The sequence below is a fragment of the Protopterus annectens genome, chromosome 8.part1 (assembly GCF_019279795.1).
Source record: "Protopterus annectens isolate FY-2018-M chromosome 8.part1, PAN1.0, whole genome shotgun sequence".
Taxonomy (NCBI): domain Eukaryota; kingdom Metazoa; phylum Chordata; order Ceratodontiformes; family Protopteridae; genus Protopterus; species Protopterus annectens.
The window spans coordinates 302,172,972-302,192,476 of record NC_056742.1 but is presented as its reverse complement, the minus strand read 5'-3'; the positions used below and the strand labels follow the sequence as shown (position 1 = coordinate 302,192,476).

Sequence of the window (19,505 nt, the reverse complement as noted above, 5' to 3'; positions counted from 1 at the left end):
CATCATTACCTCTTGGTACAGCCATGGCGTCTGGACCCGGTTCCAGATCTTCTGACCCACCAGTCGTGTCAACTGCACCAATCCATACCTTCTCTCAACCTCACTGCTTGGTTGCTCTACTTCCATCCTTAGCCAGGCTTCTTATGATTTCTAATCCTGTACGGGATATCATAGTAGCTTCCCTAAAATCTTCTACCAGAAAGATCTACACTAGTAAATGTTGACGTTTCTCTTTCTGGGCAAAAGCTAGGAACATAGACCCCTATATTGCTCCAATTCATTCGGTATTGGACTTCCTAGCTGACATTTTTAATTCAGGATCCTCTTCTTCCACAGTGAAAGTTCAACTGGCAGCCATTTCAAATTTTCATATAGGCTTTTTGGACCACAACATTATGTCACAAACTTTGCAAGGCATTCCTTCGAGGTATCTTTTTATTGAAACCTCCAATTAGAGACCCCCCACCACAGTGGGATCTAAATTTAATTTTAACATCCTTGATTCTTTCCCCGTTCGAACCTGCAGCTGCCTGTTCTTTGAAATTGCTTTCTTGGAAGACACTTTTTCTAGTTGCCATTACATCTGCCAGGAGAGTATCTGAGCTTCATGCTCTCTGTGTTCACCCTCCCTATCTAATATTCCACAAAGATAGGGTATCCCTAAGAACTAATCCGTCTTTCTTTCCAAAGGTGGCATCACAGACTAACCTAAATCAGTCCATTGATCTTCCAGTATTTTTCCCGAATTATTCTGATAGAGCTGAACAAAAGTTACATTATCTCGATGTTCACCGTCAGCTCAGATATTATCTGTATAAGACAAAAATTTTTAGGAAATCTGATCAACTTTTTCTATCCTATGCAGAGAACAGGAAAGGCCTTCCAGTTTCTAAGGTAACTTTATCTAGGTGGCTGTCTTCGTGATCACTTACATTTATCAGCTCAGAGGCAAAGAGTTGGTTTCTAACCCAAAAGCCCATTCTACCAGAGCTCTAGCTACATCTACAGCTTTTCAAGCTAGACTTCCAATAGACACTATTTGTGCAGCAGCCACATGGGCCTCTCCTCCTACCTTTGTTTCACATTACAAATTAGATTTGGTCTCCAGAGACAGAGCAAATTTTGGTTCCACCGTTCTCAAGAGTCTGTTCCATTGAGCCACCCAGGATAGAGGTCTAGGGACGCGGTCCCATCCAGCAAGAATGAAGGCGAGATTGACAACTTAACATTTAGAAGTTATGTACCTACCATAACGTTCCATGTTAGTTGTCTTCTCTCACCTTCTTTCTTGCGTCCCGCCCTCCTTCCCCCTAGCCTGGTCAGACCGAGAAGATTATGCATCTTCTGTTAAGAGGTTATTACCTTTTTCTAGCTGTTTCAACTCCTAGTGTCACTAGATTATGTGGATCCTTTCTAGAGGGTTATGATATTTAGTATTTCTTATTTTCTTCCTCCTAAGTTGGAAGAAAATACTGCTATTTCTTTAGCTACCAAACGAGATCTGAGTAATCTCCGCCTTGCATCATGAGATATAGGGTTGCCTCGAGCTGGTAAAATTAGCTCTCGAGCTTAGCAAGTGCAGAGTCGGAGCCGAGGATCGGCTCCGAACCCATCCAGCAAGAAAGAAGGCGAGAGAGGGCAACTAACATGGAACGTTATGGTAGGTACATAACTTCTAATTTCCACTGGGAAGGCCAGGATTACTCAGAATCCAAGAAAAGGCTCAGAGACTTCCTTTTATTACCTCAACACAGACCCCTTGCTATTCCGCCAGTGTTAGATATTGTGGATGATGTGTATACTGAATCCAGCTTAAATCCTGATTCCTTGCCTCCAGCCCCTGTTAAACCTGACAGATACTACAGAGTCCCTGACTCTGATAAATTTCTGTATGAAAGCCCTGTCTCTGACCCTGAAACTATTTCTCAGGGACCCAAAGGAGTTGAGGCCTCATCAGCCAATAATCCAGTTCCCTCTGATAGAGATTCCAGAGCATTAGACAGATTGGGAAAGAAAGTATATACATCTGCAACTTTAGCAATGAGAGCCTTAAATTGCCAGTTTGACATGCTAAAATATCAGCACTTTTTTCTGTCTCAGTTAAAACAAAAATTTCTTCCAGAATCAGATCCTCCTAATTTTAAAGAAATGCAGGATTTATTGCATGCAGCTGAACAAGTGGGGGAGCGTACTTTGCAATGTGGTTTTGATTCTCTAGAGGCCTCCTGCAGAGCAACAGTTACAGGCTCTGTCATTAGAAAACATGCTTGGTTAAAAGAACATACGTTACCAGATCATGTTAAAGCAAAATTATTGGATGCTCCTTTGCAGCAGGATGTGTTGTTTGGAGTTGAGGCAGAAGAGGTATTAAAGAAAATGGAGGATAAGGCAAAATCTATGCAAACGGTGAAGGATTTCTTGCAGGTTCAGCCTCCTAGGTTTAGCAGAAACTGACCAACTAAGAATTGGTCCTTTCCAATTACAGACAGACATCAAAGGGGAAGATACAGACGTCCAAGAGGTAGAGGTCAAACACAAGGTCCTTACAGGCCTCGACAATGGGTTGCATCAGGCCAGAAAGAAGGGGAAGGCAGGCCACAGCCATATAAAAAGCAGCTCCAATGACTTCCCACTACAGCTGCCAAACAAATCCTTCTTGGCAGCCCCCACTACAGCTGCCAAACAAATCCTTCTTGGCAGCCCCCTTGGGAGGAAAACTGGCACTCTTCTACCACAATTGGCAAATGATCACCAAAGACAAATGGGTTCTCAACATTGTATTTCAAGATTGCAGGTTCCACTTTCACACTCTGCCAAGGTTAAAAGGAATGCCAAATCTGCCACCAAATCAACGGGCAGGGGCTCAAAAACAAATTATAGCACTCATGGATATGAGAGCTATTCAAAAGGTACCCTCACAGGAGCAAAGACAAGGATTTTACTCAAGACTCTTTCTGGTACCCAGAAAGGACAAAGCCTGGAGGCCCATTCTGGATCTTTCATCTCTAAGCACTTACCTGGATGTTTCGAAATTCAAAATGTTGACATTACAGCAGCTTCTTCCCATGCTGGGCAAGAAAGCTTGGCTCGTGACTTTGGACCTCAGAGGCATACCTGCATATTCCTATCGGACAAAACTGCAGAAGATACCTCAGATTCATAGCTAGTTCAATGCACTACCAATTCTCTGCACTGCCCTTTGGCTTATCTACTGTGCCCAGGGTCTTCACAAAGTGCCTGGCACCAGTAATTGCATTTTGCAGACAGAAAGGAATTCAAATTTATCCGTACCTGGATGACTGCCTGATTCAAGCAGAGAGCAAGGACATTCTTCTAAAGCATCTGGCGTTTGTAAAAGAAGTTAAGCTGCCTGGAGCACACAGTAAATGAAAAGAAATCAAAACTAGTGCCCTCACAAGAGATTATATTCCTGGGTGCCAGCTTGAACACAATGGCCCAGATGGCTTATCTCACGCCAGACAAACAAGGACAACTGACTCAATACTTTCAATTGATGGCAACAAAGACCCAGCTCCCTGCAAGAAAAATTCTGCAGGCCTTGGGTTACATGACATCCTGCATACTACTAATTCCATATGCCAGACTGCATATGGGGAAACTACAATGGTACCTAAAGAATGTATGGTCTGAACACTGTCAAAGTTTGGAAACAGTTATACCACTAATCCTTTGCCTTCAACAGGAGTTTCAATGGTGGGCTCAAGTTTGTCACCTCAACAAGGGACAGCCTTTTACACAACCCACAGCCAGGTAGACACTGACAACAGATGCATCGGATTACGTCTGGGGAGCACACATGGCAGGCAAATGTATTCAGGGCATGTGGACCGCAGAACAAAGGCATCTTCACATCAATCAAAAAGATGCTAGCTGTACAAAATGTGATTATAGCTTTCAAGGACCTGCTGCATCCAGGACAACTACTCCTAAAGACAGACAACACCACAGTTATGTGGTACATAAACAAGCAAGGGGGCACTCACTCCTACCCCCTGTGCAGACAAGCTATGACCTTATGGAACACCGCTATAAACCTTCAAGTTCATCTGCAAGCGCAGTTCCTGCCACGAGAGAAAAACACACTGGTAGATGACTTAAGCAGAAACATCATGGATCCCCAGGAATGGGAGTTGAATCCACAAATATTCAGAATGATAACACAGAAATGGTGGAGCCCGGACATAGATCTGTTTGCATCCCCAATAAACTGCCAGCTACAAAAATTCTGCACAAGGAGTTACCATCCACAAGCATGGAAAGTGGATGCCCTCTCATTCAGCTGGAAGAACCTACAAGTATACGCTTTCCCACCACTACCTCTCCTGCCAAAGGTACTCATAAAAGCCAGGCAGGAAGAGCCAAAGAGGATTCTGATTGCACCAGACTAGCCACGCCAGCACTGGAACCCAATCTTAAGGGGCTTAGCACAAGAACCACCCTGGATTTTGCCTCAAATCCCACATCTGCAGACTCAGCACAACAAACAAATACTACACAGCCAGCTAAAGACCTTAAACCTAGCTGCATGGAAGATTCCTTAGTCAAGCAAGCAATGCCTCTCTCCAAAGCTGTTATGGATGTCATTCTAGAGGCCAAAAGGCCTAGTACCAGGAAAGCCTATTCGGATAAATGGAAGAGATTCTGTGCCTGGAACCAAGTTCACAGCCTTGACCCTCTTGTCCCAAACATTCCTCAGATATTACAATACTTAACCGAGATGCTGGATAAAGGACTCTCCTTCTCATCCATCAAGATCCACGCCTCTGCCATCCCTGCTCATTACAACACAGATCCACCAATTTTCTCTAATCCTCTGTTAAAACAGTACCTCAGAGGGGATAAAAAACATAAGACTGCCCTGTAGAGCACCTACTCCAACTTGGGACCTCAACTTTGTTTTGGAGAAGCTAACTTTACCTCCTTTAGAGCCAGCCAACACAGCAGAATTAAAATATATCTTTTGGAAAACTGCAGTGCTCCTGGCAATAGCATCAGCACGAAGAGTTTCAGAATTACAGGCTCTAATGGCAGTGGAACCTTTCCTCATTTTCCACCAGGACAGGGTGTCTTTACGAAGTAACCCTACTTTTATGCCAAAGGTGGTATCCAGTGTGGCTCTAAACCAAACTATTCACCTGCCAACTTTTTATCCTAAACCACAGAATAAAGGGGAGAGACTACTGCACTCTTTGGACATTCACAGGCAGTTACGCTTCTACTTGGACAAAACCAAAGCTTTCAGAAAATCTGAGCAATTATTGGTAGCATATGCTGCAGGACCACAGGGGAAAGCCATTTCAAAACAGACCATTTCAAAGTTGGTAGGACATTGTTTATGTTTCTGCTACACATACCATGGAAAACCTGTACCTAGCAGCATTACATCTCACTCCACTAGGGCAACAGCCACTTCAACTGCCTACCTCAAGGGAGTACCTACCAAGGATATTTTGGAAGCAGCAACTTGAAGTTCTGTACACACCTTCACCAAGCATTACCATCTGCCTCTATACTCTAAATCCAGAGCTGGCTTCGCCACTGCAATGCTGCAGGGCCTTATAGCCACCCCTAATGCCTTATAGGACCAGCCACCCTTCCTCAGCTTTGGGTTTCCACCCAAGTGTAATGACTGCAACAGTGTAACATGATGAACATAGTACAGTTTTGTACCTACCATGAATGTAGATGTTAGAGTGTAGACACTGCTGCAGTCCAGGTTACCCTCCCTCCTTCCCCTCTTACTGGCTGGTACGTACCTGTGTCTTCTACCCTTACTACCTATGGGGAGTATTTGCTGGTAGCTGTAAGTTGTTTTTTGCTTTTCCTATGTATGTTTTATTAGTAATAGGAATTGCCTACATATTTAGAGGCACCTGACATCTGGGGCAAGAAAAACTGAAGAAAATGGCGTCTACTGCATCTTATATACCCCTGTCGCACTGACGTCAGGGAGGAGGCGACAGCAACGGATGCCGGACCAAGACTTTGGAACTCTGGCCGACTGCGGGACTGCCTGACGGCAGGATAACCCAAGTGTAATGACTGCAGCAGTGTCTACACTCGAACATCTACATTTATGGTAGGTACAAAACTGTTCTTTCCTCCACCAAGTGTTAGTGTTTTCCTTTTTAGAGGCAAGGTGTTGCTGCAGCCTCAGATGTGTAGCTTACTACTCTGGTAGATGGACTGCTGTCTTTTCAGACATGTTTGGGGTATCATCTTAGAAGGACTGATTTAAAATATTTTTGTGGAGCACATTATCCCTTTCATAGGGAATGGAAGACTAGCAGTGAAGTGTTCTCTGTCCACCATTACTATCATTGTGATGGTCCTGAGTCTGTTCCCAAACTTCAATCAGTGGATATTCTTCTGTTTCAACATGCTGTTTGAAATGCATTGCTCGTGTGCTTTGTACTCCTTTGTCACTGAAAAATAATTTTAGGGTTTGGTTTGAGAGCAGCAGCTTTATACAGTCATTATCGCTGTATGTTGTCATTGGAAGCCATTGTTTGTAAAATAGTACTTCTGCAGGGACCAAAAAAGTACACACATGGAGTGCCTGTTTCAAAAATGTATAGATGGCGTTGGACTTATGGAGTTAATATGAGCAAGTTTTTCTTGAAGGGCAGGTAACATCTGAGTTGATGTATGTATCGAATTATGTTTCCTGTGTACTGTTACGAGGGACAGCTTCTGATCCTTGAGAGTTGATCCAATTTTTAAGCTTTTAATTTTGCAGAGAAGCTGATTCTTTTTTTTTTTTTTCCCATTTGGCAGTGCTGTTTATCAGGATGGAAAAGAGCCCTTCAACAAAATTGTTTTTGGAATCATTGTATGTTTTAATTTATCACATGCTTGGAAGTCATTAACTTCAGTAAGCTGTTTTTACTTGCAGCTATATTGTTTTGTTTGTGCAGGTAAAAGTTCTTGCTTTGTAAAGCAATTTATTTCTGCATTTTTTCTCCAGTCTTCATTAGGTACTTCCAGTTCATCCCAGTACCATCCTGTTAATTCCTATGCTCCTTTTGGCAGAATCGCAGCATACAGCCAGTTTAGCTCTAGTCCTCTGGTAGGGCAACAGTATGGTGCTGTCGGAGTTGGTATGTATATTTTCTATGAAATAATTTTGAGGTGAAATGATGTAACCATTACTGTACTAAAAGATAATGCCAATGGAAAAAAACTTTCATTTTTATCTAGCCTGTTTAATTGTAAAATGAAACCTTTTCAGAATGTTTTGTGAAAGTTGAAGGTTTCTTTGCAGTGGTGAGTACTGTCAGTTCTCTGTGAAATTTTATTCTGAAAAAGAGGTTCCAGAAAACTAAACACAGCAATTTGTTGAAGCATTCTTTTAAATGACCATAATGAGCTTTATGAAATGTGTTGAAACTGCTGTTGGGTTGTGGTCGCGTGGGTTTCCTCCCACATCCCAAAGACATGCTGTAGGTGGATTGGACACTCTAAATTGCCCCTAGGCGAGAGAGTGTGCATGTGTGTGCCTTCTGTGGAAGGTTGGGTGCCGGGCTGGCAACTCGACACCGTAAAACTCCACTGCCAATCATGAACAGACAGGTGATCCGCTGTGGCAACTCCTAACTGGGAAAAGCCGAAAGAAGTCCCTGTTCTTGCATCATTTTTGTCCTGTCCCCCCTCATATTTTTGATTTTTCTAGTAAATCACTGGGGATTGCCGATAGTTAAAGCCAGTCATGGTTTCATATTCATTGTTCTAGAAATGCACGTCAGTGCAAAACCTGTTCTGTTAACTTTTAAGCAAATTGTCTGCCCTCCTTTCATTATTTTTGGCTTTATTTTGAATTCTTGAGCAGACTAGTTGAGAGGTGTTAGGTGACTAAGGAACTGCTACTTTAATTGTCAAGATAGTTACGGCACAAAGGATATGGCTGTAATTTCTGATGAGTTTTTTTGTTTGTTAGCCACATCATTGATAGAAATAACCAAGAAGGTAGACAAGGCAGTTCAGTGATGAAAATCCTTGTCTTTCACATATTTTCATAATAAGTAATGATAATTTCTCTGCATTGCCTAGTAAAGTAATGGATTTCATTCTACACACTTAAGAATCTGTGGAAAGTATATAGGTTTGTTCAGAATTACATAGGTCTGATCTATAAGGTTTTCTTGCATATTTAGAAAATATTTTCAGTTTTTATGGGTGTTGAATTTTCTGAAAATGAATTGTAGTTGATTATTGCTGTCAAAATGACGACAGCTGCAAAACCAAAAACAAAAGCAACTTCTAAAGCTAAAAAAAACCAACGCATGAGCCATGTGCACAGGCCGCTATGCCTAAAAAAACAGATCAAAATGGCTGAAGACCTAATTATCTTGATCAGGGGTTCTCAACCCCCTCCTGATAAGTGGCCTAGGCAAGATACTAATTATGAATCTTCAGATCAGGTTTCTATTTCTTCTGATTCCTCTTCTGATCAGGAATTATTTATACCTCCCTATGAGAATTCTGATGCAGAGGAATCTATCCCATCTGCATCACCTCCTGAGGATTATTCATTTGGAGAAACCTTGCATACTTTGAGGGAGCATTTTCACTAGGAGAGTCAAGATTTCTCAGAATCAAAAAAAGAGGCTCAGGGATTTCCTCCTTCTCCCTCAGCACAGGCCTTTAGCCATACCCAGTGTTTTAGACATTGTGGATGATGTGTTTTCGGAGTCAAGCTTGACTCCTGGCTCCTTACCTCTGGCTTCCAGCAAGCCTGACGGATATTACAGGGTCCCTGACTCACACAATTTTTTTATTTAGAAACCCTGCTGCTGACACTGAAACTATTGCACAGGGTCCAAAGGGAGTTAAGGTCTCAACAGCAAAAAATCCTACCCCCTCTGACAGAGATTCAAGGGCACTGGATAGATGGGGAAAGAAGGTTTATACATCTGCAACCTTGGCAATTAGGGCCTTAAACTGCCAGTTTCATATGCTCAAGTATCAACAACATGTTATGGGATTGCTGAAACAGAAAATGATGTTGATTCCTGAATGTGCAGAAAATAAAGAATTGCAGGAATTATTGCATGCAGCTGAGCAAGTTGGAAAGCATACTTTGCAATGTGGTTTTGATTCCTTAGAGGCCTCCTGCAGGGCCGCAGTTACTGGATCTGTGATTAGGAGGCATGCCTGGGTAAAAGAACAAAATTTGCCTGATCATGTCAAAGCTAAAATTACTGGATGCACCTTTACAGCATGATACTTTGTTTGGTATTAAGGCAGAAGAGGTTTTAAATAAAATGGAAGACAAAGCTAAGTCTATGCAAACTGTAAAAGACTTCTTATAAGTGCAGCCACCAAGATTCAGTAGACACTGGCCTACAAAAAATTGGTCCTTTCATGTGTCCGACAGAGCTCAAAGGGGCAAATCCAGACACCCTAAAGGTTCTAGACACCAGGCACAAGATTCTTACAGGTCAAAGCAATGGGGTGCTTCTACCTCCAAATCTAGAGGAGATAAAGCGCAACCCTACAGTAAACAGTCCCAATGACTTCCCTCTGCCATCACCAAGCACTTACCTTTTGGCAGCACCCTTAGGGGGAAAATTAGCACTTTTTGCTCAAAATTGGCAGTTGTTAACCCAGGACAAGTGGATGCTAAACATAGTATCACAGGGATACAGATTACATTTCCATACTCTGCCAACAGCAAACAGTTGGCTGGATCTGCCCAAAAAATCAGTGGGCAGAGGCACAGAAACAGGTTACGTCCATCATGGATATGGGGGCTATTCAGCCAGTACCAGAACAGGAAAAAGGACAAGGTTTTTACTCAAGACTGTTCTTGGTACCCAGAAAGGACAAGGCCTGGAGGCCAATACTAGATTTATCAATTTTGAACACATTCCTGGACATTCCAAAATTCAAAATGCTAACTTTGCAACAGCTTCTGCCCATGCTGGGCAAGAATGCTTGGCTGGTGACATTAGACCTAAAAGAGGCATACCTACATGTCCCAATAAGGTAAAGGGAATCGTGCAGAAGATACCTCCGTTTCAAGGCTGGCTTAATGCATTACCAATTCTCTGCACTGCCCTTTGGCTTATCTACTGCGCCCTTGGTTTTTGCAGAGTGCCTGGCACCAGTAATTGCTTTTTGCAGACAAAGAAGTGTACAGATATATCCTTACTTGGACAAATTTCTCATTCAAGCAGAGAGCAAGAACATTCTTCTTCAGCACCTGGCATTTGTGAAAAGGCTTCTAATATGCCTAGGTACACAATAAATTAAAATAAATCACAACTGGTACCCTCTCAAATGATAACATTCCTTGGTGCAAGTTTGAATACAACTGCCCAGATGGCTTTCCTTACGCCAGACAAACAAAGGCAACTGACTACTTACTTCAAACTGATGGCAACAAAAACCCAGTTATCTGCAAGACAAACTCTGCAGGCTTTGGGGTTCATGACATCCTACTGATTCCATAGGCAAGACTGCATATGAGGAAACTTCAGTGATACCTAAAAAGTTTATGGAGTCAACATTGTCACAGTCTGGAAACAATGATTCCTCTCACTCCCTGCCTACAGCAGGAGTTACTATGGTGGGCAAAGGCATATCACCAAAACATGGGACAGGCCTTCACTCTACCCCCTGCCAGCCAAACCTTAACAGACGCATCAGATTATGTTCATAGATGGCTCAGCTTTTGCACTCACAGAACTAAAGATTTGACTAAGTCAGAACTGTTTGTATCTTTTCCTCATGCTTAATTAGACACAGCAGTGTCAAAAGTGACTGCAGCCAGATGGCTTACTGATTGCATTACCTTTGTTTACAGAACCAAAAGCTTGTCATTACCTAATGGTCCTAAAGCACACTCCACCATGTCTATGTCCACATCTTCTGCCTTTTGGTCTAAAGCATTTATAGACGACATCTGTGCAGCTGCTACATGGTCCAGCACTCATCCTTTTGTAGCATATTACAAGTTAGATACAGAATAGAGCACTTTTTGGCTCTGCAGTAATCCAGAATATCCTTTCTTGAGGACCACCCAAGGTTATTCTAGGCGGGGACTGTGTCCCATCAGTTGAGGAACGGATGAAGACATCAGATATAGTTGTTTTCTCACCGTAACTCTGCATCTGTGTTGCCTGTTTTTATCCTCTAGTTTCTCACCCACAATTTCCGCTTCCACTTTTTGTCTGGACCCTGGTGTGACTTGAGAGATATTCTTGGCTAGTTTCTGATGTTTGGTCTCCAGAGTTTTCCTTCTGTGATTCCCTTTCTGCTTTTTCACCATTCTGCTACTTAATAGAAATTACTGTTGTCTGTTTTTTCCATTTTGGCTTTCTGATTGACTAAGTTGAGGGCAAACTCTATCTGAGGTAACTTGAGTAGTTGGAGGATTATGGGTAGGGGGATGATCTCGAGCTGTGAAGTTTCAGGTGGTGGATGACGGATCCAAGGGTTGGATCAAAGACCCATCAATTCAGGAAGGACAAAAATGGGCAACACAGATGCAGAATTGTAGCGAGTACATAACTATAATTGTAGTCTTCTTATTCCAGCTGTATTCTACAAGATCTTCACTTTACCACTTGTCTTTTATGAAGTCTGGGGTTAACCATCAGTCTCAAACATAATGTATAAGCCCTCCCAGGATCATATTTTGTTGGGTTTTATAATTCTCATCATTCCCATGTTGGCCTATCTTCCTACTCCCAAAGATTTGTCACTGGCAACCATCTTCCAGTCTTTTCTTCCTCTGTCTACTGTGATTCTCAGGATGCTGAGGTTTATGGCCTCCACCATTCCCATGCTTCCTCTTGCCAGACTGAGTGTTGTGGTTCTCTTTGTGTGAATTTTTCCATGCTGGCTTGGAATATTCTTATAGGTTCATAGGTAGGTACTAGAATATTCTTATAGGTTCATAGGTAGGTACTAGGCTATCTGCCCGAAGGCATTTATAAGCCTAGCCGGAATTGTGTTTGCTTTCGTCACCCCCTTAGATTAGTTCCCTGTGCCTCTGTCCAGCAGAGCCATTGAAGAGATCCCAGGGGTAAACTTTCTATTTCCCATCCACTTGTCAAGGTTTCTCTTGAAGAGTGTTAGCGAGGAGCTCTGCCTAATGTAGATTGGAATCTTGTTCCAGAGCATGGGAAGTATGTGGGACAGGAATCTATCCCTCCAGCACGTCCTGTTTATTGTTGTGGTGAGGTTTATATCCCTAGAGTGTGTGGCTCGAGAAGATATGGTTTTCTTTAGGTGGAGCATGTCCATCAATTCTGGGTTGGACATGGCCTTGTATGTCCGGCATAGATCACCTCTGAGTAGGCGGTGTGCAACAGAGTACAACTGGAGGTTCTTCAGTCGAGCTGCATAGGGCATTTGTTTGAGGTCAGTGATCCTCTTGGTGAGGTACTTCTGTTGTCTTTCCAGGTGTTGCAGGTGTCTTGTAAGGTACATCCCAAATGGGGCATTGTACTCTATGATGGGTCTGATGAGTGATGCGTAGAGGTCCCAATGACCTCTTTTGATCTGGATGCAAACCCTTTTGTGATTAGGTGGGCCACATAGAAGGATTTTCTAACCACTTTGGCAATGTGATTATCAAAGGAGAGATTACTATCTATTTGGGTCCCCAGATCCCTTATTACGTCTTCCTTATTTAGGGGGCTACCACCTATGTGGTAGTTTGTGGGTACTTTTGTTTTTTTCAAAGGGGATTGACTGTGCACTTTTTGGTATTTAGCTTGAGGCCATGGTTTTGACACCAGGTATCTGTCTCAGTGAGACCCTTTTGGAGGATGTCGGTCAGCCGGAGAGTCAATTATAGCCCCTAGTTTGCAGTCATCTGTGAACTTGGTCAGCCATAGACCTTCTGTGCTTGCCTGTACCTCTGAGAAGTATATGCCGAACAGGTGGGGTCCTAGGACTGAGCCCTGGGGAATGCCATATGTAACCGGTTTAGAGTCAGACCTAGCTCCCGCAACTCTTACCATGTGGGTTCTGTCTGTGAGCCAATTGGCAACCCATCTCGTGACTTAGGGGTTTATGTTCAGGATGGTGAGCTTGTCTATAATACCAGAATGGGGAATGGTGTCGAAGGCCTTTGCGAGGTCTAGGTAGGCTGTGTGGACCACCTTTCCCTCGTCTATAGCCTTGGTAACTGTCTCAAAGAAGTCCACCAGGTTTAGGAGGCATGATCTGCCCTTAAAGCCAAATTGGGTAGGGTCCAGTGTTTGGAGGTTCCCAATGTCTCTGTTAATGATATCCATGATGATGCGCTCCATAGCCTTGCAGACCAAGCTAGTCAGGCTTATAGGGCTATAGTTCCCGGGGTCTGTTGTGGCTCCACCTTTGTGGAGCGGAATAACCGTTACAGTGTGCCACTCTATGGGAACGTAGCCTGTGGAGAGGCTGAGTTTGAACAGTGTGTTTAGGTGAGGGGTTAGTTCATCTTTGAGCTCGTGTAGGAAGCAGCCTGGGACACCGTCTGGTCCCATTGATGCTGTGTTTTTGACTTTGTTGAGGGCTGTAACCTGTGTGTCTGTGATTTCAGGGGCACTACATTCTTCTGGTATGGTTATGGGCCATTTTGGGGGTGAGAGGGGGATGAAATTTGCACTGAACCTGTCTGCCAGGATGTTGGCGATATCGGTCGGTTCAGTGTATTTTGTGCCCTTTTGCACCAACTCCGAGCAGATCTAAGAATTGCCACTTAGATTCTTGGCATAGCTAAAGAATGCCTTGTGGTTATCTTTGGAGTCCTTGACAATTTTTCTTTCGAAGCTAGCCTTGGATGATTTTATGAGGGATCGTAGGTTCTTGCTGATACTGATCAGGGATGTCTTTACCTTCTTGGGATTTTACTCTTTTCTGTACTAGTTTCCTCCTTCTATTGTATAGCTTGTTTATGACAGGGGTCCACCAGACTGGTTTTCTTTTCTTGGAGGAGTGAGTCTTGGTTTTGCTTGGGATAGCACAATCCATGCATTCTTGTAGGTGCCCTTAGAGTGCATTATTAAAGGATTTTGCAGCTTGGGCGGCGTTATCCTTTAGCATGGGGGCTTTGAAACTTTCCACCTCGGTCTTAAGTAACGTGAAGTTTGCGTTTGAAAAGTTTTTCACGGTGGTTTCTTTGACCGGGGGTGGGGGGCGGTCGCCCATGTCGATGATGACCAGGTCCAATATGTTGTCACCTCTGGTGGGGGTGTTGATCAGTTGATCCAGGGCGTTTGAGTTTATAAAGTCTAGGAAATGTTGAGCAAGGGAGTTAGTACTTGAGTAGTTCTCCCAGTTAATGTTTGGGTAATTGAAAAACCCCAATATTCAGGGTGTTTGGTAGGACCTTTGTTTCCCAGTGTTTCCAGAAATGCGGAATGGGGTCCTGGGACATGGTGGGTGATCCGTAGCAAGCTACAATTTGAATTGCAGTTTTGGCCGTTGTTAGTTGCACGTGGATGATCTCTGAAGCATCGTGCTGTGCCACTAACCTGGAGGTGTGGGTATAGGTTCATAGGTAGATACTGGGCTATCTGCCTGAAGGCATATATTAGCCCAGCCACGTTGTGTGGTATTCACCGCCCCTTTGGTTAGTTCCCTAGGCCCTTGATCTAGCAGCTAGTACCCTTGGCCCCTATCTAGTAGAGCTGTTGGTATGATCCCTGGTGTGAACTTTGTTACCCAACCACTCGTCAAGGTTCCTCTTGAAGAGTGATAGTGAGGGGCTCTGTCTTATGTAGATCGCGACCTTGTTCCATAGCAAGGGAAGTCTTTGCGAAGGGAATCTATCCCTCCAGCATGTTTTATTCATTGTTGTGCTGAGGTTTATATCCCTAGAGCGTGTAGCTCGAGTGGATTTGGTTTTGCTAAGATGGAGCATGTTCAACAGGTCTGGGTTGGACATGGCTCTGTATGTTAGACAGAGACTGCCTCTGAGAAGGCGGTATGCAACAGAGAAAAGCCTTAGCTTTTTCAATCGTGCTGCATAGGGCAACTGTTTGAGGCCAGTAATCCTCTTAGTGAGGTACCTCTGTGGTCTCTGGAGATGCCTAGCTAGGTACATTCCAGTTGGTGCATTGTACTCAATAATGGGTCTGATGAGGGAAGAGTAGAGGGGCACCACTACATCCTTAGATCTTGATGCGAACCCTTTCGTGATCAGATGGATCACATAGAAGGATTTTCTAACCACCTTGACAACATGGTTATCAAAGGAAAGCTGACTATCTACTTGGGTCCCTGGTTCCCTTATTATTACTTCAGATTTCAGGGGGTTACCTCCTATGTGGTAGTTTGCAGGTACTCTGTGTTTTCCAAAGGGTATTACTACGCATTTTTTAGCATTTAGCTTGAGACCATAGCTTTGACACCATGCATCAGTCTCATTAAGGCCCTTCTGGAGGATATCCATGTCGGCCAGAGACTCTGTTGTAGCACCCAGTTTTCAGTCGTCCACAAACTTGGTCAGCCACAGCCCATCAGTGCTTGCCTGTACTTCTGAGAAGTATATGCCGAACAGGAGGGGCCCCAGGACAGAGCCCTCAGGCACACCGCTCGTTACTGGTCTGGATTCGGACATAGATCCCGCTACTCTTACTTTGTGGGATCTATCTGAGAGCCTGTTTGCGATCCATCTTGTGATGCAAGGGTTTATGCCCAGGTTGGTGAGTTTATCAATAATACCCGAATGGGGAATGGTGTCAAATGCTTTAGCAAGGTCAAGGTAAGCCGTGTGTACCTCCTTTCCCTTATCTATAGCCTGAGTAACTGTCTCAAAGAAGTCCACCAGGTTCAGGAGACATGATCTGCCCTTGACGAAGACTGAACTATGTGGGGTCAAGTGTTTGGAGGTTCCCAGTCTCTCGATTTATGAGTTCCATAATGATTCGCTCCATTGCCTTACAGATCAGACTGGTCAGGCTTATTGGTCGGTAGTTCCCAGGGTCGGTTGTAGGCCCACCCTTGTGCAGCGGAACCACCATTGCTGTGCACCATTCTATGGGCACATATCCTGTCGAGAGGCTGAGACTGAACAGGGTATTCAGATGCGGGGTTAATTAATTTTGGAGCTCACGTATGACGCAGCCCGGGACACCATCTGGTCCCATGGAGGCAGTGTTTTTAGCTTTAGAAAGAGCCTCATTAACCAACGTATCAGTAATAATTGGAGTTGCACAATCCCCTGGAATAGTAATAGGCCCTGTAGGTGGTGTTGGGGGGAGAAATTTGCACTGAACCTGTCAGCCAAGATGTTGGCAATGTCATTGAGGTCAGTGTATTTTGTTCCATTTTGTACTAGCTCAGAACAGACCTGAGCAGTGCCATTTAGGTTTTTCACGTAACCATAGAAGGCCTTATGGTTATCCGTGGCAACTTTCTTTTCGAAATTGGCTTTACTTGACTTGATGAGGGCCCTCAATTTCTTACTAAAGCTGATCAGGGAAGATTTTTCTACTTGAGATTTGGCTTTTTTTTGTACAAGTCTCCTCCTTTTATTGTATAGTTTGCTTAAGGTCGGGGTCCACCAGACTGGTTTCTTCTTGCTTGAGGAAGGAGTCTTGGTTTTATTTGGGATAGCACGGTCCATGCAATCCTGAAGATGTATATAAAGTGCCTTGGTGTAAGATTCTGCATCCTGGATATCATTATCCTTCTGCAGGGGGATAGTGAAGCTTTCCACTTCTGACGCAAGTAGTTTCAAGTTTGCTTTGGAAAGTTTTTTTACGATGGTTTCTTTGACTGGGGGAGGTGGAGGGGTGAGGATGTCTAGGGTTATCAGTTTGTGGTCTGATCTGACCAGAGAGGGAGTGATAACGGGTGTGGTACAATGGGCGCCCGTAATCCAATATGTTGTCCCCTTTAGTGGGCGAACATACCAGTTGTTCGAGGGCATTTGAATTTATAAATTCTATGAACCGCTGGGCATAGGAGTTAGAACTGTGGTAGTTCACCCAGTCTATACCAGGGTAGTTGAAATCACCCAAAATTATGGTGTTGGGTAGGACCTTTATATTTTCCAATGCCTCAAGGAATGCTGAGTGAGCATCTTGGGACATGGTGGGCAATCTATAACAGGCTACGACTTGAAATGTGGTTTTGCCTGCTGGTAGTTGCACGTGGATGATCTCTGGGGCATCATGCTGTGCCACTAACCTGGAGATGTGGGTATCCTTGATGAATATGGATACACCTCCGCCCTTTGTACTGCGATCCGGTAACTGAGGCCAGAAGGTATGATATGAATTGTAACCTGGTAGTGCTGGGGTGCTCTCTGGAGCCTTGAACCAGGTTTCCGTCACTGCACAAACATCAATTTTCTTCATACTGAGGAGTGCCTCGAGTGCGTGCATTTTGAGGTTGAGACTTCTGGCATTGAGTAGCATTACCCTTAGTTTTTGGTTACCTGTGCTGGTTACGGTGGTTGGTTTGTCCTTTGAGCCTTGCCTAAAAAAGGCACTATGGGGATGGCAAGAGCCTTGGCCAGTATTCGAAAGCGTAGGGGTGACAGGAGCAAACCATCTCTGGCGAAACAGCGAGGCTTGTCTATCATGTCATCCCAGGCAGACAGACACTGGATCCCCTTAGAATGACACCAGAAGCTTAGCCAATTGTTGAAATTGATCATTTTGTCTTTGTATTGTGGTATCGTTCTAGGTGAAGGTAATGCTACTCAAGGTCAGGGTCATACCATCTTGGGCTACATGATCAGAGAGCTCCTCAATGTCTCTTTTCATGTAGTCCAGGGAGGTACGTCTTAGATCATTCACACCAACATGTACAATGACAGCGTCATACTTGTACTTGTTCTGGAGTGACGTAAGTGCCTGTGTTATGTGGCGGATCCTAGCACCCGACAGGCAGCTGACAGTGACCTTCTACTTGTTCAGCCTGGTGAGTGGAACATCTGTGTGCCTTACTATAGAGTCTCCTATTACTAGCGTGTTGGGTATGGTGTTTTGCCTTAGGGGCTGTCGTGAGGCACACTGCTGAGGTGAATTATTTGTTTTCTGGCTTGTGTTTGGAGGTGCAGGTTGCTTGCTTGTCTGCTTTGGAGGGCACTGTTTCTTTTTCAGATTTGTACCTAGTGCCTCTGAATATGTTTTTATGTGTATGTTTTGCTGGTGCTTGTTTTGTAGATCTATGTGTGACTTGTGGTGTGATGCTAGTGCTTCTCTTCTCCTCTTGGCTGTCTGTTACAATCATGGGTTGAGAGCGCTTGGCCTCCAGTCTGGCTGTGTATTTGCATCTCTCACAAGTGTTTCTGTCTAGAGGTAATAGGAGAGGGTTGTCTGTATACATGAGGCAGTTGTGACATTGCATCAGGATGCCCAATTCCACCAGCTGAACTGGAGAGTACACCTGAAGCTGACCTCTGGACATGCTTGGAAAAGTAAATTTCACCTGTCTTGCGGGCAGTCGAGGGTCTTATGCTGTATTGTAATAGTGCTGTCTAGGAAATTTGGATAATAGTGCTATCTAGGAGGTTTGGATAAGTGCTGATTTGGGTTATGCAAGTGCTGCAATAAGAGCAGTTTATCTGAAGCACTTGAGTTGAGGCTTGCTTAGTTCTAAGGGAAAATTTGCAGCGCACACTTTGTGGAGCCAGGAATAGTATAACCCAGCTAACTGGCGCTGCCCGACTCTGCTTTGTGCGCAAGACCGCGCAAAAAGAGAGTTGCAGAGTTTTAAGAGGGAGAGCTCAAGGAGTTTGGAATTGACCCAGAATGGCCAATAAAACTACAGTTTCTAGGCAGTAACCACTCCTACAGGGACAGGCAGGCTCAGTGTTAACCACTGCCACTGGTGAACACAGAGACTTCCCCTTAGCCCAAGTAAGCACTGGCCTCCAAGAAACTGTACAAACAGTTCAGAACAGCACTGAACTTTTTTAAATTATAGAAAGTGGGAAAATGGCAAGTTTTTTTGTTTTTGTTTAAGGATAGCAGAGACACAAGTAGCAAACTAGTCAGAACAGTGCAATAAATGACCCCAACACGTGTGCGCTTAGGCCAGAGGCAGGTAAAATGCAATTTTAAGACAAAACTATTTTAAATTAAGTGCAACACAAAAAAATGCAATAAACATGCTCTAGGTATGTTCTAAATACTGTTTCTAACACATATATCAACTTTTGCAAGCAAGAAAACGCCGAAAAGTAGGCGGCAATGCAGTTTTTCTAAGAAATAAATCAGAAGAAAATACTTAAAATCTCAAAACTGGCTCCTTTCTTCTCTCTGCGTTTTCTCCTCTTGGTAGGTGCTTCAGCAACAACCATCTAGCCTGGAAAGACGCCAAAACCACGCAGCTGCAGGGTTTTAAGAGAGATAGATCAAGGAGTTTGGAATTGACCCAAAATGGCCAATAAAACTACAGTTTCTAAGCAATAACCACTCCTACAGGGACAGAAAGGCTGCTCAGTGTTAACCACTGCCACTGGTGAACACAGAAGACTTCCCTTTAGCCCAAGTAAGCACTGTCCTCCAAGACACTTACAAACAGTTCAGAAC

The 19,505-nt window shown here is 43.9% G+C and overlaps 1 protein-coding gene across 1 annotated transcript in view; it reads left to right on the top strand.

Annotated features, from left to right (window-relative positions):
* The window catches only part of LSM14A (LSM14A mRNA processing body assembly factor), a 612,302-nt gene that overhangs the window by 78,561 nt on the left and 514,236 nt on the right, over positions 1-19,505 (top strand). Inside the window, exon 3 of the mRNA XM_044081890.1 lies at positions 6,989-7,121. Within this exon, the coding sequence (XP_043937825.1) occupies positions 6,989-7,121 (133 nt within the window). The remainder of the gene's footprint in view (positions 1-6,988; positions 7,122-19,505) is intronic.